This window comes from Canis lupus, chromosome 27 (genome assembly GCF_048164855.1).
Source record: "Canis lupus baileyi chromosome 27, mCanLup2.hap1, whole genome shotgun sequence".
NCBI lineage: Eukaryota > Metazoa > Chordata > Mammalia > Carnivora > Canidae > Canis > Canis lupus.
Genome location: NC_132864.1, coordinates 38,470,455 through 38,486,882, shown reverse-complemented (window position 1 = coordinate 38,486,882; position 16,428 = coordinate 38,470,455). Strand labels below are relative to the sequence as shown.

The 16,428-nt window shown below is 47.2% G+C and overlaps 1 protein-coding gene across 2 annotated transcripts; it reads right to left on the bottom strand.

The window, feature by feature from the left end:
• Positions 1-412: 412 nt before the first annotated feature.
• Positions 413-4,306, bottom strand: SLC7A4 (solute carrier family 7 member 4). Of its 2 annotated transcripts, none has more exons than XM_072803613.1 (5): positions 4,207-4,306; positions 2,438-3,469; positions 1,367-2,004; positions 1,039-1,147; positions 413-937 (listed from the first exon to the last, which is right to left on the bottom strand). In XM_072803613.1, the coding sequence occupies exons 2-5, from the start codon at positions 3,417-3,419 to the stop codon at positions 759-761; spliced, it is 1,908 nt and encodes a 635-aa protein (XP_072659714.1). In that variant the 5' UTR covers positions 3,420-3,469; positions 4,207-4,306; the 3' UTR covers positions 413-758. The 2 variants fall into 2 exon arrangements, with proteins under 2 accessions (XP_072659714.1, XP_072659716.1); XM_072803615.1 differs by having other exon boundaries at positions 4,184-4,301.
• Between the last annotated feature and the right edge of the window lie 12,122 nt (positions 4,307-16,428).

The following is a 16,428-nucleotide window of genomic DNA, read 5'->3' as shown; positions in this document are numbered from 1 at the left end:
CCAGGCAGGCCTCAGGGACATGCTACGCTTTCTGGGAGCCTTGGAAACCCAAGAGGACCCTGGAACTCCACTGCCCTTTCTAGGCGACCTTTTCTGGGGCCCAGGCTCTGCTCTCTGGATCCCCTTGCCCAGGGGACATGTAGGGAGTCTGTAGGGGGAGCCTAACTCTACCCTTTTCACAGACGCCTCTTCCCCTGGTGTGTCCCCGGGACAGAGGGTACCAGCCTGAGGGCAGGACCCCAGGACCCAGGCCAGGAGATGTCTGTGATTCAGGGTTGTCCCAAAGCTGGTGCCTCCCTCTTGCCAAACCTCGGCATCTTTGCTGTGGTTCGAGGACAATCAGTTGGCTCCCAGGGACAGAAAAGCATTCACTCAGTGCCACAAAGAACACAATGGTGGATGCAGCAGCAGATCACGTGGCTGGCCAAGAGGTTATTATTGTGGATATCTGGGGCTGTGGGCCTGTTCCTGGCCCACCCCAACCCACTTCAGCCCACCCCATCTGCCCAAATAGCTGTAGTTGTTCATGAACAGGAAGATGCTGGGCAAAATACTCACCCTACCAGTCCTGGCCAGGGCCCACTCCCCAAAACCCAAAACCAGGCACTTGGGCTAAGGCCCTAAGGTCTCGAGGACCCTTCTCAGCATGGGCAGGCCGGCAAACCTGAGCTGGCTCAGATAGAAGGGTCTCCCAGCCCCTCTGGGCCCCCAAGGAGGTGGGGTGGGCAGAGCAAGTGTGGACAGGTCTCCAGCTCAATTCATGGACTGGTGGGCTGCTCTGTGGGGCTGGGCTCCTGGGTGGGGGGCTGCACCGTCTGTACAGACTCCTCCAGGTTGGTGCTGGGGAACACCACGTAGTGTGAGGTGGTCAGCTCTGGTGGCTCCTGCCGGTTCTGTTTGCTGTGCCAGATGCCATAGCAGAAATACACGGCGAGTCCTGCAGGAATTGTGGGAGACTGAGGGGCAGGTCCCAGCCCTGCTCACCCTCCTTTCCTTCCTGCGGTCCACCGAGGGCCCCAAGCCTGATCCCCCACTCACCGATCAGCAGCCAGATGGAGACACGCACCCAAGTCAAGTAGCTTAGCTTCAGCATGAGGCAGATGTTGAGGAGGATGCTCAGGGCTGGAGTCAGGGGCACCATGGGGATCTGACAAGGCAAGAACAGGGCGGGACTGGGCTGCAGGGAAGGTCTGCTGCGCAGGGCCTGGTTTGTCAAGCGTCCACTTTGCCATGCAGAAAGAGAGGGGGATGGGTGCGTGGGCCTCCCCAACCCTGTGAGCCCTGGTTCATCCTGCCACAGCAGAGGAGGAAGGGGCAAAGCGAGCTAGCTGGATGACAGGCAGCAGGCATTGGCTGGGGGAGGTACCTGGAATGTATCTTTCCGCTGTTGCTCGTGGACCCCCAGGATGAAGAGGCTGAGCAGAAATGTGACAGAGCTGAGCAGCAGGAGCAGGATGTAGCCCCAGTTTGGGAGATGCAGGACTGAATCCCCGAAGACCAGTACACAAGCCAGGGTGATGGCCGAGGCCACCAGGATGCTGAGTGCCCAAGCCACAGCAGCTCCGGGGCTGCACCTACCTAGGAAGCCCAGGTAGGGCCTCAGGGCTGGCCGCAGCTGCCCAGGCTCAGAGGCTGAGGCCTGATTAGTGCCCACCAGCTGGGCGTGGTCTGAGAAAGAGTGGTACTCTTTGACCCTGGGGCTAGGGCTGGCTGGGCTTGGGGAACTGGATGGAGGGGACTTCTGGAAGCGTAGCACAAGAATGCTGGTGGCCACGAAAGTGTAGGCCAGCAGTGTGCCGATGGACAGGAACTGAACCAGTGCCTCGAGGTCCAGCAGCAGTGCCAGTAAAGACATGAGGCTCCCGAACACAGCGATGCCCGCCAAGGGCACCTGTGTCCGGGGGTGCACTCGGGCAAACACCTGGAAGAAGAGCCCATCGACGGCCATGGCGTAGACGATGCGTGGCAGGGAGAAGAGGCTGCTGAGCAGGACAGTGTTCATGGCTGTGGCAGAGAGTGGAGAACTGGTGAGCATGGTGGACAGGCCCACTAGGGGCCTCTGCTGGGAGCCAGGGCATGCCGCCAACCCTGGGGAACACCAACAGGAGTTTGTCTGGGTTATCAGAATGAGCCTGAGTGCATGTGGGGTGTTGGATTGTTACCTCACCCCCCAAGAATGGGACACCCTGGTTTAGGTGACAGGCCCATCAGAGAATCTGATGAGCAGTGGGTCCTTCTCCCAGGAAAGGACTTGCTCAGAACTGACATTTTATGTACAATCGGGAGGGGGCAGTGAAGGGGGCCTTCCAACAAGACAAGAGAGGCTCGTGATCAGCACCTTCCTGGGCCCGCTATGCAACTGGGAAAAGACCGAGACGGAGAAGCCTAGGGCAGCCCGGGCCCTGCTCACGCCCCCCTCGCCCGATCGGGCCCTTACTGCAGATGGAGCCGGCGGCCACGATGAAGCCCGCCCAGCTGTAGCCCCGCCGGTAGAAGGCGTCGGCGAGCGCGGAGTTGGGGTTCAGGCTGTGCCACGGCACCATGAGGGTGAGCACGGCGGAGACGAGGATGTAGGCGCCGGCTGCCAGGCCAAGCGAGACGGAGATGGCTATCGGCACGGCTCGCTTCGGGTTCCTGGCCTCCTCGCTGGAGGCGGCGATGACATCGAAGCCCACGAAGGCGTAGAAGCAGGTGGCGGTGCCAGCCATGATGCCCGAGAAGCCAAAAGGCGCAAAGCCACCCTCCTCAGCACTCCAGTTCTGCGGGCGGGCCAGGACGAAGCCCAGGATGATGATGAAGAGGATGAGGAGCAGGCTGATGACGGTGAAGGTGTGGTTGAGCCAGGAGGAGACCCGGGCCCCGCAGGAGATGAAGGCGGAGGCCAAAAGCACGATGGCAGCAGCCAGGAAGTCGGGGTAGTGCGCCAGCAGGGGCACCTGCCAGGTCCCGATGTGGGCCTGGGTGAAGTTGTGGATGCGGTGGCCGAACATGGAGTCCAGGTAGCCGCTCCAGGCGCGGGCCACGGCTGCGCCCCCGATGAGGTACTCGAGCAGCACATTCCAGCCGATGAGGAAGGCCCACAGCTCGCCCATGGACACGTAGGTGAACAGGTAGGCCGAGCCCGTGCGGGGTAAGCGGGCCCCGAACTCCGCGTAGCACAGGCCTGACAGCAGGGAGGCCACGGCGGCCAGAGCGAAGGACAAGAGCACCGCGGGGCCGGCCATCTCCTTCGCCACCGTGCCTGTGAGCACGTAGAGGCCCGAGCCCACCATGCCACCCAGGCCCAACAGGGTCAGGTCCAGGGTGGACAGGCAGCGCTGCAGGGACGTCTCCATGGCAGACTCCTCCAGTGGCTTCAGCCGGTTCAGCTTCTGGCAGAAGCGTGCCAGGCTGGCAGTGCTGGGCAGCCCCCTGGCCATGGTGGGCGGCGGAGAGGAGCACCAAGGCAGCTGCGGGCACCTACCAGGGGCTGGGGGGGAATGACAGATTGCCCAACCAGGTACCGAGCAGGCTTCAGTCCGCGCTGTCCCTTCCCCTGGGGACCCAAGTGCCTGCGCAGCTAGGGCGCCTGAGGGCTGGGATGGGTCAGGAGTGGCAGGAGGTCACAGGGAAGCATGGAGGTCCTGCCTGCCTCCGGCCAGGTGAGGGAACCTTGTGCAGTCCGACCTGGGCACATTTGGGTGGGGAGGCCTGAGCGTGGGAAGGGTGCAGCTCCAGGAAGTGGGGTTGGGAAACTGCTCCTTCGTCTGGCACCCCAGAACAAGGTGGAAACCTCAGGCTTCTCCGGAGCTGAGCCAGGCCTCCAGGCCTCCAGGCCTCCAGGACCCGGAACAGGAGGGGCTCTGCTGCCCTGGGCGTCAACCAGGCAGCCACCTGGCCTCTGACAGTGGCACTCACCACCAGCACCCCCCCCCCCCCACACACACACACGGGCACACGCGCACGCACGCGCGCACACCCCCGCCCCTCGGGGCCTGGGTATCTGCGCACCCGGCCAGGAGGCGGGGCGCTCCTGGCCCGGAGCCCCAAGCCGAAGCTCCGAAGCTCCGTGCCCTGCCCCCGCCCCGACAGGCCACCTCCGCCACCGCCACCGCCGCCACCGCCGCCAAAGCCAGAGCCAGAGCCAGAGCCAGTTCCACTCGGGTATCCGAGCCTTTGCCTCCTCTCAGGCCAGACTACGTACCTGCAGGAGTCGCTGAGACTCACCTGCTGTCCCTGCTGCCGCTGCTCTGCGCGCTGTGCCGGCCCTGCCTGGGTGGCGCCGCCTGCACCCAGAGCCCGCCCCCAGTCCTCCTGCGCCCGATCCAGCGAGGCCCCACCCACCTCGCTGTCACACCAGTACCCAGATAGCCCACCAAACCCATACCTCACCCGACAGCGACCTGAGCTCCCCGAATCTGGAGAAGTGTGACACTATTCCTGTGTCTGATTCACAGATGAGGAGGCCCAGAACACCAGGTAAGCGACTAATCCAGATCACTGGACTGGCCTTGGGAAGGCAGGCAAGGTTAAGGACCAGGTCTGGAGGCATCTGGAACCCACCAGCTTGCCACTGCTGCAATAACCCTCTTTGATTCTTCACCCCAGCATATGTACTCCATTCAGCTGTTTTCTAAGAGTAGATCTTAAGTGTTCTCACCCCAAAAAAGTAAATATGCGATGCAATGGATGTGTTAATGAACTAGATAGGAAGAATTTTTTCACTGGGTTTAAGTAAATCAAATCATTGTGATGTATGCTTTAAATATCTTACAGTTGTGTTAATTATATCTCAATAAAGCTGGAAAAAAAATCCCCAAATCAATTGTATTCCTATACACTAACAATGAACTCTCCAGAATGAAATTAAGAAAATAACTCTGCTATGTAGTCCCAGAAAGAATAAGTACATATATATTTTATAAAGATTTTATATATTTATTCATGACAGACACAGAGAGGCAGAGACATAGACAGAGGGAGAAGCCGTAGGGATCCCCAGACCCGGGATCATGCCCTGAGCTGAAGGCAGATGCTCAACCATTGAACTACCCGGGTGTCCCAGAATAAGTATATTTGTAAAGATATCTAGAATAATTTAATTGATATAAGTCAATTATATCTCAATAAAGCTGGAAAAAGAGATGTTTAGAATGAATTTAGCCAAAGAAATGCAAAACTTCCACACTGAGAACTACCAAACATCATTGAAAGAAGTTACAGAAGACCTAAATAAGTGGAAAGGCAGCCCATGTTCAAAGACTGGAAGATGATATTGTTAAGATGACATTACTCCCCAAATCTGTCTGCAGATGCAATGTAATACCTGTCAAAAGCCCAACTGCTTATTTTGCAGAAATTATCAATCTAATCCTAAAATCATATGGAAATGCAAGGGACTCAGAATAGCCAAAACAAATTTGAAATAGAAAAAACGTTGGAGGGGCATCTGGCTGGCTCAGGTGTGGAGCATGTGATTCTTGATCTTGGGGTTGTGAATTGGAGCCCCACATTGGGTGGAGAGATTACTTTAAATATTTTAAAAATCTTAAAAAAGAAAAGAACAAAGTCAGAGTACTAACACTTCTCGATTTCTAAACTGACTACAAAGCTATAGTATTCAATACAGTGTATTACAGAAAAAATAGACATGTGAATCAATGGAAAAGAACTGAAAATCCAGAAAGACAACTACTTAAATTTTACAAATTTAGGGATCCCTGGGTGGCGCAGCGGTTTAGCGCCTGCCTTCGACCCAGGGCGCGATCCTGGAGACCCAGGATTGAATCCCACGTTGGGCTCCCGGTGCATGGAGCCTGCTTCTCCCTCTGCCTGTGTCTCTGCCTCTCTCTCTGTGTGTCTATCATGAATAAAAAAAAAATTTTTTTTACAAATTTCTGTCCAATTTAAATCTATGGCAAAATGATTTTTTAAAAATAGGCTTTATTTTTTTAGAGCAGTTTTAGGTTCACAGCAAAGTTGCTGGAGTTCCCACACATCTGCTACCCCCACACATGTACAGCCCACCCCTTCCAACAATCTATACCCCCTATAGAGTGATGCTACATGTGTTATAATTGGGGAGCCTTCATTGATACATCATTATCACTCATGGCCCATGGTCTACATTAGAGTTCCCTCTTGATGTCCCACATTCTGTGGGTTTTGACCAATGTATTTGTATATCCACCATTATTGTATCATACAGAATTATTCCACCGTCCTAAAAATCCTCTGTGTTTTGCCGATTTCTCCTTTGCTCCATCCTAACCCCTGGCTGCCACTTATTGTTTCTGTTTCCATATTTTGCCTTTTCCCGGATGTCTTGTAGTTGGAATTATACAGTATGCAGCTTTTTTAGATTTTTTTTTCATTTCGTAATATGCATTTAAGATTCCCCCATGTCTTTTCATGGCTTGATAGCTCATTTCTTTTCAGTGCTGAGTAATATTACATTGTCTCAATGTACCATAGTTTATTTATCCATGCATGTACTGTAGGACACCTTGGTTGTTTCCCAGTTTGGGCAATTAGGAATAAAGCTACTTTAAACATCCATGACCAAATGCTGATGTGGACATAACTTGGAAACTCATTTGGGTGAATACAGGAATATCTTGGAGATACCGCAGGTTCGATTTCACTGAATAAAAAGAATAGCACAATAAAGCAAGTCAAATGAGATTTTTGGTTTCCCAGTGCATTTAAAAGTTATGTTTAAAAAAAAGTTATGTTTACACTACACTATGATTTATTAAGTGTGCAGCAACATTATGAAAAACAATGTACAGGGGATCCCGGGTGGCTCAGTGGTTTAGCACCTGCTTTTGGCCCAGGGTGTGATCCTGGGGTCCCAGGATCGAGTCCCACGTCGGGCTCCCGGCATGGAGCCTGCTTCTCCCTCCTCCTGTGTCTCTGCCCCTCTCTCTTTCTGTGTCTCTCACGAATAAAAAAAAAAAAAAAATTTCTTAAAAAAAAAAAAAAGAAAAACAACGTACATACTTTAATTAAAAACTACTAGGGGTAGCTTGGTGGCTCAGTCAATTAAGTGCCTGCCTTTGACTCAGGTCATGACCCCAGGATCCTGGGGTTGAGCCCCACATTGGGCTCCCTGCTCAGTGGGGAGTCTTTCTTCCTCTGTCTCTGCTACTCACCCTGCTTCTCTCTTTCTCTCTCTCTGCTAAATAAATAAAATCCTTTTAAAAATTTAAAAAAGAAAAAGTGCTTTATTGCTAAAATATGCTAAATATCATATGAACTTCCAGTGAGTCGTTCTTTTGGCTGAAGGAGAGGGTCTTGCCTTGATGTTGATGGCTAGACCGACTAGGGTGGTGGTTGCTGAAGATTGGGATGACTGTGGCAATTTCTTAAAATAAGATGACACTAAGTTTGACACATTGATGGACTCTTCCTTCCACAATTTCTCTGTAATGTGCACTACTGTTTGATAGCACTTTACCCCCACTAGAACTTTTTTCAAAATTGGAGTCAATCTGCTTGAACCCTGCCACTGTTTTATAAACTAAGTTTATGATATATTCTAGATCTTTTGTTGCCATTTCAACAATTTTCTTTTTTTAAAGATTTTATTTATTTATTTGAGAGAGAGAGAGAGAGAGAATAAGAGAGGGACCAGAGGGATAGGGACAAACGCTGAGCTCAGAGCCCAACATGGGACTCAATTCCATGACCCCAAGATCATGACCCCAGCTAAAATCAAGACTCAGCCACCCAACCAACTGAGCTATCCAGACACCCTGTCATTTCGACAATTTTCATAGCATCTTCACCAGTAGTAGATTCCATCTCAAGAAACCATTTTCTTTGCTTATCTGTAAGTAGCAACTCCTCATCCATTCAAGTTTTATCATGAAATTGCTGCAGTTTAGTCATATCTTCAGGCTCCCCTTCTAATTCTAGTTCTGTTGCTATTTCTACTACATCTGCAGTTACTTTCTCCACTGAGATCTTGACCTCAAAGTTATGTGTGAAGGCTGGAACGTACTTCTTCTAAACTACTGTTAGTGTTGATATTTTGACCTCTTCCCATGAATCAGAAATAGTTTTAATGATATCTAGGGTGGTGGATCTTTTCCACAAGGTTTTCTATTTATTCCACTTAGGCCCATCAATGGAATCACTATATCATTATCTATGGTAGTTATAGTTTTATTATATATATATATATATATTTTTTTTTTTTTTAGATTTTATTTATTTGAGATGGGTACAGAGAGAGAGAAAGCTATGAACAGGGAGAAGGTCAGAGGGAGAGGGGTAAGCAGATTCCCTGCTGAGTGGGGAGCCCAAGGAGGGCTTGATCTCAGGACCCTGGAATCACGACCTGATCCAAAGGCAGAAGCTTAACTGACTGAGCCACCCAAGTGTCCCCGGAGTAGTACAGTACTTTCATCTTCCTTCAAGAGCTTTTCTTTTGCATTCTCAGCTTGGCTAACTGTGTGGTACAAGAGACCTAGGTTTTGGCCTATCTTGGCCTTGGACATGCCTTGCTTACTAAGCTTACTCATTTCTTCCTTTTGATTTAAAGGAAGAGATATGTGACTTTTCCTTTCACTTGAACACTTAGAGACCATTGCAAAGTTATTAATTGGCCTAATTTCAATATTGTTGTGTCTTAAGGAATAGGGAGGCATGAGAAGAGGGAGAGAGATGAGGAAACACTAGTTGGTAGAGCAGTAAGAACACACACAACATTTACTGATTAAGTTTGCCATCTCATATGGGCATGGTTTGTGGCACTCCATAACCATTACAATAGTACCATCAAAGATCACTGATGAGGGGCACCTGGATGACTCAGTGGTTGAGCATCTGCCTTTGGCTCGGTCATGATCCCAGGGTCCTGGGATAAAGTCTCATATCAGATGCCTCACAGGGAACCTGCTTCTCCCTCTGCCTGTGTCTTTGCCTCTCTCTGTGTCTCTCGTGAATAAATAAATAAAATATCTAAAAAAAAAGGTCACTATCACAGATCATCATAAAGGTATTATAATAACAAAAAAGTGAAATATTATGAGAATTGACAAAATGTGACAAGAGACACAAAGTGAGCAAATGTTGGGAAAATGGCACTGATAGACTTAATGAAGGGTAGTGATGCTCAATGCAATTTATACAATTTATAAAAAACTCAATACAGTGAAGTACAATAGAACAGGTACAGGTATACCTGTACCAGAGAATGTGATTCTTGAATCATATGATAAGAATAGGTTTAGTCTTTTTTTTCTTTAATTTTATTTATTTATTCATGAGAGACACACAGAGAGAGGCAGAGACATGGGCAGAGAGAGAAGCAGGCTCCCTACAAGGAGCCTAATGTGGAACTTGATGGTCAAGGCAGATGCTAAACCATTGAGCCACCCTGGTGCCCCTATGTTTAGTCTTTTAAGAAACTGCCAAACTATACCATTTTGCATTCTCACCACCAATGAACGAGAGTTCCTATTCCTCAGTATCCTCAGCAACATTTGGTAATGTCAACATTTTGGATTTTTACCATTTTAATAGGTATGTAGTAGTATCTCTTTCTTTTAATTTGCAATTCCCTAATGACATAGGATGTTGAACATCTTTTCTTATGCTTATTTGTCATCTGTATATCTTTTTTGTCAGGTGTCTGTTCAGGTCTTTTTCCCATTTTAATCAGGTTGTTGGTTTTCTTATTGTAGAGTTTTAAGAGTTCTTTATATATTTTGGATAATAGCCTTTTATCATATATACGTTTTGCAAATATTTTCTCCTACTCTATGGCTTGTCTTCTTATTCTTTTGGTGGTTAATTGACTTTTGGCAATGGTTGCAAGTGAATTCAATGTGGGAAAAGAACAGTCTTTTCATTTTTTAGAAAGATTTTATTTATTTATTCATGAGAGACACAGAGAGCGAGGCAGAGACATAGACAGAAGGAGAAGCAGGGCCTATTCAGGGAGCTGGATGTGGGACTCAATCCCAGGACTCCAGGATCACGTCCTGAGCCAAAGGCAGACACTCAACCGCTGACCCACCCCGGTGTCCCAGGAATAGTTTTTTCAACAAACTATGCTGGCACAATTGGGTATCCACATGCAAATGAATGAAGTTGGATTCTTTACACCACTCACAAAAATTAACTCAAAATGAATTGAAGACCTAAATGTAAGAGCTGAAATTATAAAACTCTATTGTGATTTTGTTGAACTACATTTTAAAAAAAGATTTATTTGTTTATTTGAGAAGGAGGGAGAAAGGGAGAGCGAGAGTATCCAAGCAGGGGGTGGGGGAAGGTGCAGGGGAAAAGGGAGAAAGAAACTTAGGTGGACTGCGCTGAGGGCAAGGGGCTAGATTTCAGGACCCTGAGATCTTGACCTGAACTGAAACCAAGAACGGGACACTTAACCAGCTGGGCCATAGAGGCTCCCATTCACGTTTGTTAAGTAGAGCCCTGAAGACACTGGATGGTGAGTCTAGGTTCAACAGAAGACCATTTTAAAAATTGAAATAGAGGGATCCCTGGGTGGCGCAGTGGTTTAGCGCCTGCCTTTGGCCCAGGGCGCGATCCTGGAGACCCGGGATCGAATCCCATATCGGGCTCCTGGTGCATGGAGCCTGCTTCTCCCTCTGCCTGTGTCTCTGCCTCTCTCTCTCTCTCTGTGTGACTATCATAAATAAATTAAAAAAAATTAAAAAAAAAAAAAATTGAAATAGAGATGTTTATTACTCACAGGTCCTAGAAGGAGTACATAGCATACCTCAAGGGGCCACACCAGGAGGTTAAGGCAGGGTGCAAGCAGAGTTCCATAGAACATGGGGTGCATGCCTTTATTAAGGTCTATAGTTGGAATGCTCTGAGATTCCCAGGCTAAGGCTCGATTTGTCAATTCAAACTCAAAAGAGAGAGTTTTGACAAACTTTGCATAGGCCTTATCTCAAGACTGAACAAGGGGAAGGCCCTGGGAGGGGCCGGGAGAATGCTTATAACAAAGACTATTAGCCGAGTCATATCAGGAACTTACATTTACTTGTGACTCTGTGGGCTGTTATCTAGGGCATACTCTTGTGAGGGGCCAGGATCAGTTTAAGGCCCCTGCAGGCTACTTAGCCACACAAAATAGTTGCTGAGGCAGCAACATTACGGACTAATTTAGATAAACTCACAACAAACTCTTAGAAGAAAACGTAAGAGTAAATCTTAATGACCATGGGTTAGGCAATGTTTTTTTAAATATGACACAAAAAGTTCAGGCAACCTAAGAAAAATATAGATAAACTGGACCTCATTAAAATTTAAAACTTCTGTGCTTAAAAGGACACCATCAAGAAAATGAAAAGGCGGGGCACCTGGGTGACTCAGTTGATTAAGCGTCTATCTTTGGCTCAGGTCATGATCTCGGGGTCCTGGAATCAGCCTTCATCAGGCTCCCTGCTCAGTGGAGACTGGTCCTTCTTCCACTGCTCCTCCCTCTTGTGCTCTCTCTCTCAACTAAATAAACAATCTTTTTTTTTTTTTTTTTTTTTTTTTAGATTTTATTTATTTGTTCATGAGAGCTGCAGAGAGAGAGAGAGGCAGAGACATAGGCAGAGGGAGAAGCAGGCTCCCTGGGAGGAGCTCGATATGGGACTTGAGCAAGAAGCAGGACCCTGGGATCATGACCTAAGCCAAAGGCACTCAAGCACCTAGCCACCCAGACACCCCAATAAATAAAAAATCTTAAAAAAAAAAGTGAAAAAGTCATAATTCACAGAATGGGAGAAAATATTTGCAAATCATTTATCTGGTAAGGGGGTTGTATCCAGAATATATAAAGAATTCTTACAACTCAACAATAAAAAGATAAATAGCCTAACTTAAAAATGAGTAAAGGGTGGGGGAGGGGCCAAAAACGAGTAAAGGATCAGTAATGGGGACAGATGGTAGCTATACTTGTGGTGAATATAGTATAATTTATAAGCTTTTCAAATCACTAAACTGTACACCTGAAATTGATGTACCATTGTGTGTCAACTCTGCTCAAACAATAAAAAAGAATATAAATATAGATGAGTAAATGATGTAAGGAGGCATTTCTCCAAAGAAAATATGCAAACATCCAATAAAAGCATGGAAAGATTATTATTTTTTTTTTTTACATGGAAAGATTTTTATCTGGCAGCCCGGGTGGCTCAGTGGTTTAGTGCCGCCTTCAGCCCAGGGTGTGATCCTGGAGACCTGGATCAAGTCCCACATCGGGCTCCCTGCATGGAGCCTGCTTCTCCTTCTGCCTGTGTCTTTGCCTCTCTCTCTGTGTGTGTCTCTCATGAATCAATAAATAAAATCTTAAAAAAAAAGAAAGATTCTTATCATCATTAGTCATTAGCAAGAAGCAAATAAAATCCAAAGTATGATGCCACACTTTGCACCCCCTAGGATGGCTCTTGTCAAAAAGTCAGGTCATAAAAAGTGTTGATGATGTGAAGTGGTTGGAACCCTCATACACTGCTGTGGGAATGTGGCATGGTGCAGCACCTTTGGAAAACTGCTGGCCACCTCCTCAAAATGTTAAACATGAAGTTACTGATGAGGGAGCAGAAGGCAAGCTGAGGACAACGCACAAGCTGACACCCTGCAACCCCTGTTTCCCACTCCCAGTGAGATATGTGTGACACTCCTCTGGCACTTCTGGCTGTCCGAAAACTAAGGGAAGGGAAAGACAAATGGTTCACTGACAGAGATCACAGTCCTGCAGGACATGAGTCTCCATCAGTTTACCAATGTCTTAGTGATTTATAAAGAAGCATTTTTATCAATAGCCAAAATTTCAGAAACCCATAGACCCCATTTCCTGGAGCCTTAACATCATCCTCCCCTCCATAATGATGTAGAAAATAAAGGCAGAAGGAAATGTAAAGAAAACTAAATTTCTTTATAACCTGCACCCCACTGACAAATACTTGAGACAGGTAGAGTCTAACTTTCCTCCTGAAAACTCCCAACTGTCTTAATATTAATGCCTTACTAGAGGGGAAAACAACCTTAGCTTGACAATAGCCAGGACTGCAGGATCCTGAGAGTCTTCTCTAACAAATGAAAGTCCTTTTGGACACCTCCCACTTTCCTTACCTCCCCCATCTCATAATCAACCATTCCTCATAACCCCAGTATAGGCCCGCAGGTGTCTCTGTGCTTTAATCAAATCATCTTTTTTGCACCAAATACATCTCAAGAATTCTTTCTTGGCCATTGGCTCTGGACCCCCAACAACATACTCCAAAAACTACATTATTACTGTTTGATCCAGCCACCCTGTTCCTCAGTACATACCTGAGAAATGAAAACATGTATCCATACAAAACTTGCTTGTGAATTTTCAGTTCCATTACTCCTAATAGCCAAGAACTAGAAGCAATCCAAGTGTCCATCAACTGATAATGGACAAATAGAATGTGAAATAACCATTCAATGGAACATTATCTGCCCATTAGAACAAATAAAGAGGTGATACAACACTGATGAATCTTGAAAACATGATGCTAAGTGAAAGAAGCCAGTCACAAAAGACCACATATTGTACAATTTAATTTATATGAAAAGTCCAGAATAGGCAAAACCATAGAGACAGAGAATAGATTAGTGGTTTCTAAGGGATGAAGGGAGAGAATGAACACTAACAGGTACACACTTTCATTTTTGGGGGGTGATTAAAATTTTCTGAAATTAGATAGTGGTGAGGATTGCACAATTCCATGGATATACTAAAAACCACTGAACTATACATTTTCAGTTGGTGAGTATTATAGTATATGAATAAAGTATACATATAGTATTTGACTAAAGTTGTTATAAAAATAAAAGAGGGGCACCGGGGTGGCTTAGTGGTTGAGTGTCTGCCTTTGGCTCAGGTCATGATCCCGGGGTCCAGGGATCAAGTCCCACATCGGGTTCCCCTCAGGGAGCCCACTTCTCCCTCTGCCTATGTCTCTGTCTCTCTCTGTCTCCCATGAATGAATGGATAAATAAAATCTTTAAAAACGTAAAAATAAAATATAAATCACTCAACTTTTTCTAAGAAAGAACTCCAGGGGCAGGAAGGACTGAGTGTCCAGAGAAAGATGAAGCCTGGTGAATAGAGGAACAGAGAATGAATTCTGGAGACCATTATTCCTCCCCACAAATTGGTCCCTCCGCATTGCCTGACTCAAGTCAATGTATTATCCTTTTTTTTTAATTTTTTATTTATTTATGATAGTCACACACACAGAGAGAGAGGCAGAGACACAGGCAGAGGGAGAAGCAGGCCCCATGCACCGGGAGCCTGACGTGGGATTCGATCCCGGGTCTCCAGGATCGCGCCCTGGGCCAAAGGCAGGTGCCAAACCGCTGCGCCACCCAGGGATCCCTTTAAGATTTATTTATTCTATTGAGAGAGAGAGAGAGAAAGAGCTAGTAGGAGAAAAAGAAGGAGGAGAGAATCTCAAGTAGACTCCATGCTGAGCAGGGAGCTCAACTGGAAGCTCGATCCCAGGACCCTGAGATCATGACCTGAGCTGAAGTCAGACACTTAGTTGACTGAGCCACCCAGGCACCTGGCCAGGCATTACTCTTAATCACTGAGTCTATATGGCTCATGTGACCCAGGATGTCCCTCTGTCCTTCTGTCTTTTGTTAGTATCCATGGGATTGCTCAGATCAGCTCATTTATTTTGGTAGTCCAGGCCCTCCCCAATTTCTGAGAGTCCTTTGAGGGGTGAGGATGGGGACAAAAGAAATCTCCAATTTCTCCCAAGTCAGTCCTTAATGCTATCATTTCCTTTACTTTTGTCCATCTCCTGCAGCTTCTGTCCTTTCTGTCCCTACAATGGACACTCCCTTTCCCCAGGCTGCTATTCTCCTCAGGGCCAAATGTAGCCCAAACCCTCCATTCAAAGCCCAACAGCATGTTGCCCCATATTATCTCTCCAAAATTATCCCCCAAACTCCTCACCAATGGAAGTCATGTCTGTCCCTGTCCACTCCAGCCCTTACCAGGGGTGCATCTTCCCAGCTCCCTTCATTTCCTATCAGTTTCTCTGTCCAAAATTGATCCTGGTTCCATGCACCCACTATGTTAGGCTTCCCTGGGAAGAGTCCCAAATATGGCTTTCCAAACACCACTTCCTGGAAACCCCAGCTAGCTGCCTGACTGGGATGAGGAAAAAACCTGTTTTCTGAGTTGCTATCTAGGCAAGATAACTCTGTTCATAAGCTCCAGCTTTAGTTACCCCTCTACCCCAATTAAAAAAAGATTTTATTTATTCATGAGAGACACAGAAAGAGAGGCAGAGACATAGGCAGAGGGAGAAGCAGGCTCCATGCAGGGAGCCCGATGTGGGACTTGATCCCAGGACCCCTGAGCTGAAGGCAGACACTCAACCACTGAGCCACCCAGGCACCCCTACCCCACACCTTTTAAAAATATCCACCAAGGGCACCTGGGTGGCTCAGTAAAGTGTCCAACTCGATTTTGGCCTCAGGTCATGATCTCAGGCTCTTGAGATCAGGCCAGTGTCAGACTCCAGAACCAGAGAGGAGCTGGCTTCAGGATTCTCTCTCTTCCTCTGCCCTTCCTCCCCGTCAAATAAATAAATCTTTAAAACATTTATTTATGTATAAATAATATTTATTATAATTATATTTAAACATATATTTTAAATATGTATTTTATAGAAATATATTATGTGTACATATATGTATATATGTGCATATATATATATATATATATATAATAAAAATATCTACTGAAAATTTAATCTGGGAAAAGTTAGTGACCTTTACCACAACCACCTTATGAGTCATAGGTGCTTGCTACCCTGCTCCCTATCTCCTGGTGTGTTGTGACCCTAGACAGAGGACTTGTCCTTCCTTACCCCACACCCCGACCCTGCCGCCACTCAGTTGTGCTCCCACACAAGTAATAAGTCTTGTGATTCTTCCTTTGTGTGGGTATACTGAAACTGCCCCTTGGATCAAAACGACTCTTTGGGTCTCACTTTTCCAAAGGGGGAGCTTAAATATTGAGGGAGCTACCTGTCATTCCCCTGTGTGTGTGGCTCATGGCCTTACCTTAGTCATCAGGTCATATCTACATAAGACATAGAGAGAGAGAGAGAGACAGGCAGAGACACAGGCAGAGGGAGAAGCAGGTTCCATGCAGGGAGCCTGATGGGGAAGCCTGACGTGGGACTTGATCCCGGGTCCCCGAATCACACCCTGGGCCAAAGGTGGCACTAAACCATTGAGCCACCTGGGCTGCCCTATTTATTATTTTTTAAAGCAGTCTCCATACCCAAAGTGGGGCTGGAACTCACCACCCCAAGATCAAGAGTCACATGTTCCAGTGACTGAGCCAGCAAGGCACCTCTAACATATTCTTAATTCAACACACCACCTTGGGCTTCTCAACACACTAGTTCTTCTTACCTCCAGACCACACTC

Bases quoted from the DNA above. Each gene is read 5' to 3' on its own strand.
- SLC7A4 (XM_072803613.1), bottom strand. From the start codon at position 3,419: ATGGCCAGGGGGCTGCCCAGCACTGCCAGCCTGGCACGCTTCTGCCAG. The intron at 2,005-2,437 runs GTAAGGGCCCGA...TCTCTGCCACAG, and splicing joins GGCCGCCGGCTCCATCTGCA to CCATGAACACTGTCCTGCTC. The intron at 1,148-1,366 runs GTACCTCCCCCA...TTGCCTTGTCAG, and splicing joins AGCGGAAAGATACATTCCAG to ATCCCCATGGTGCCCCTGAC.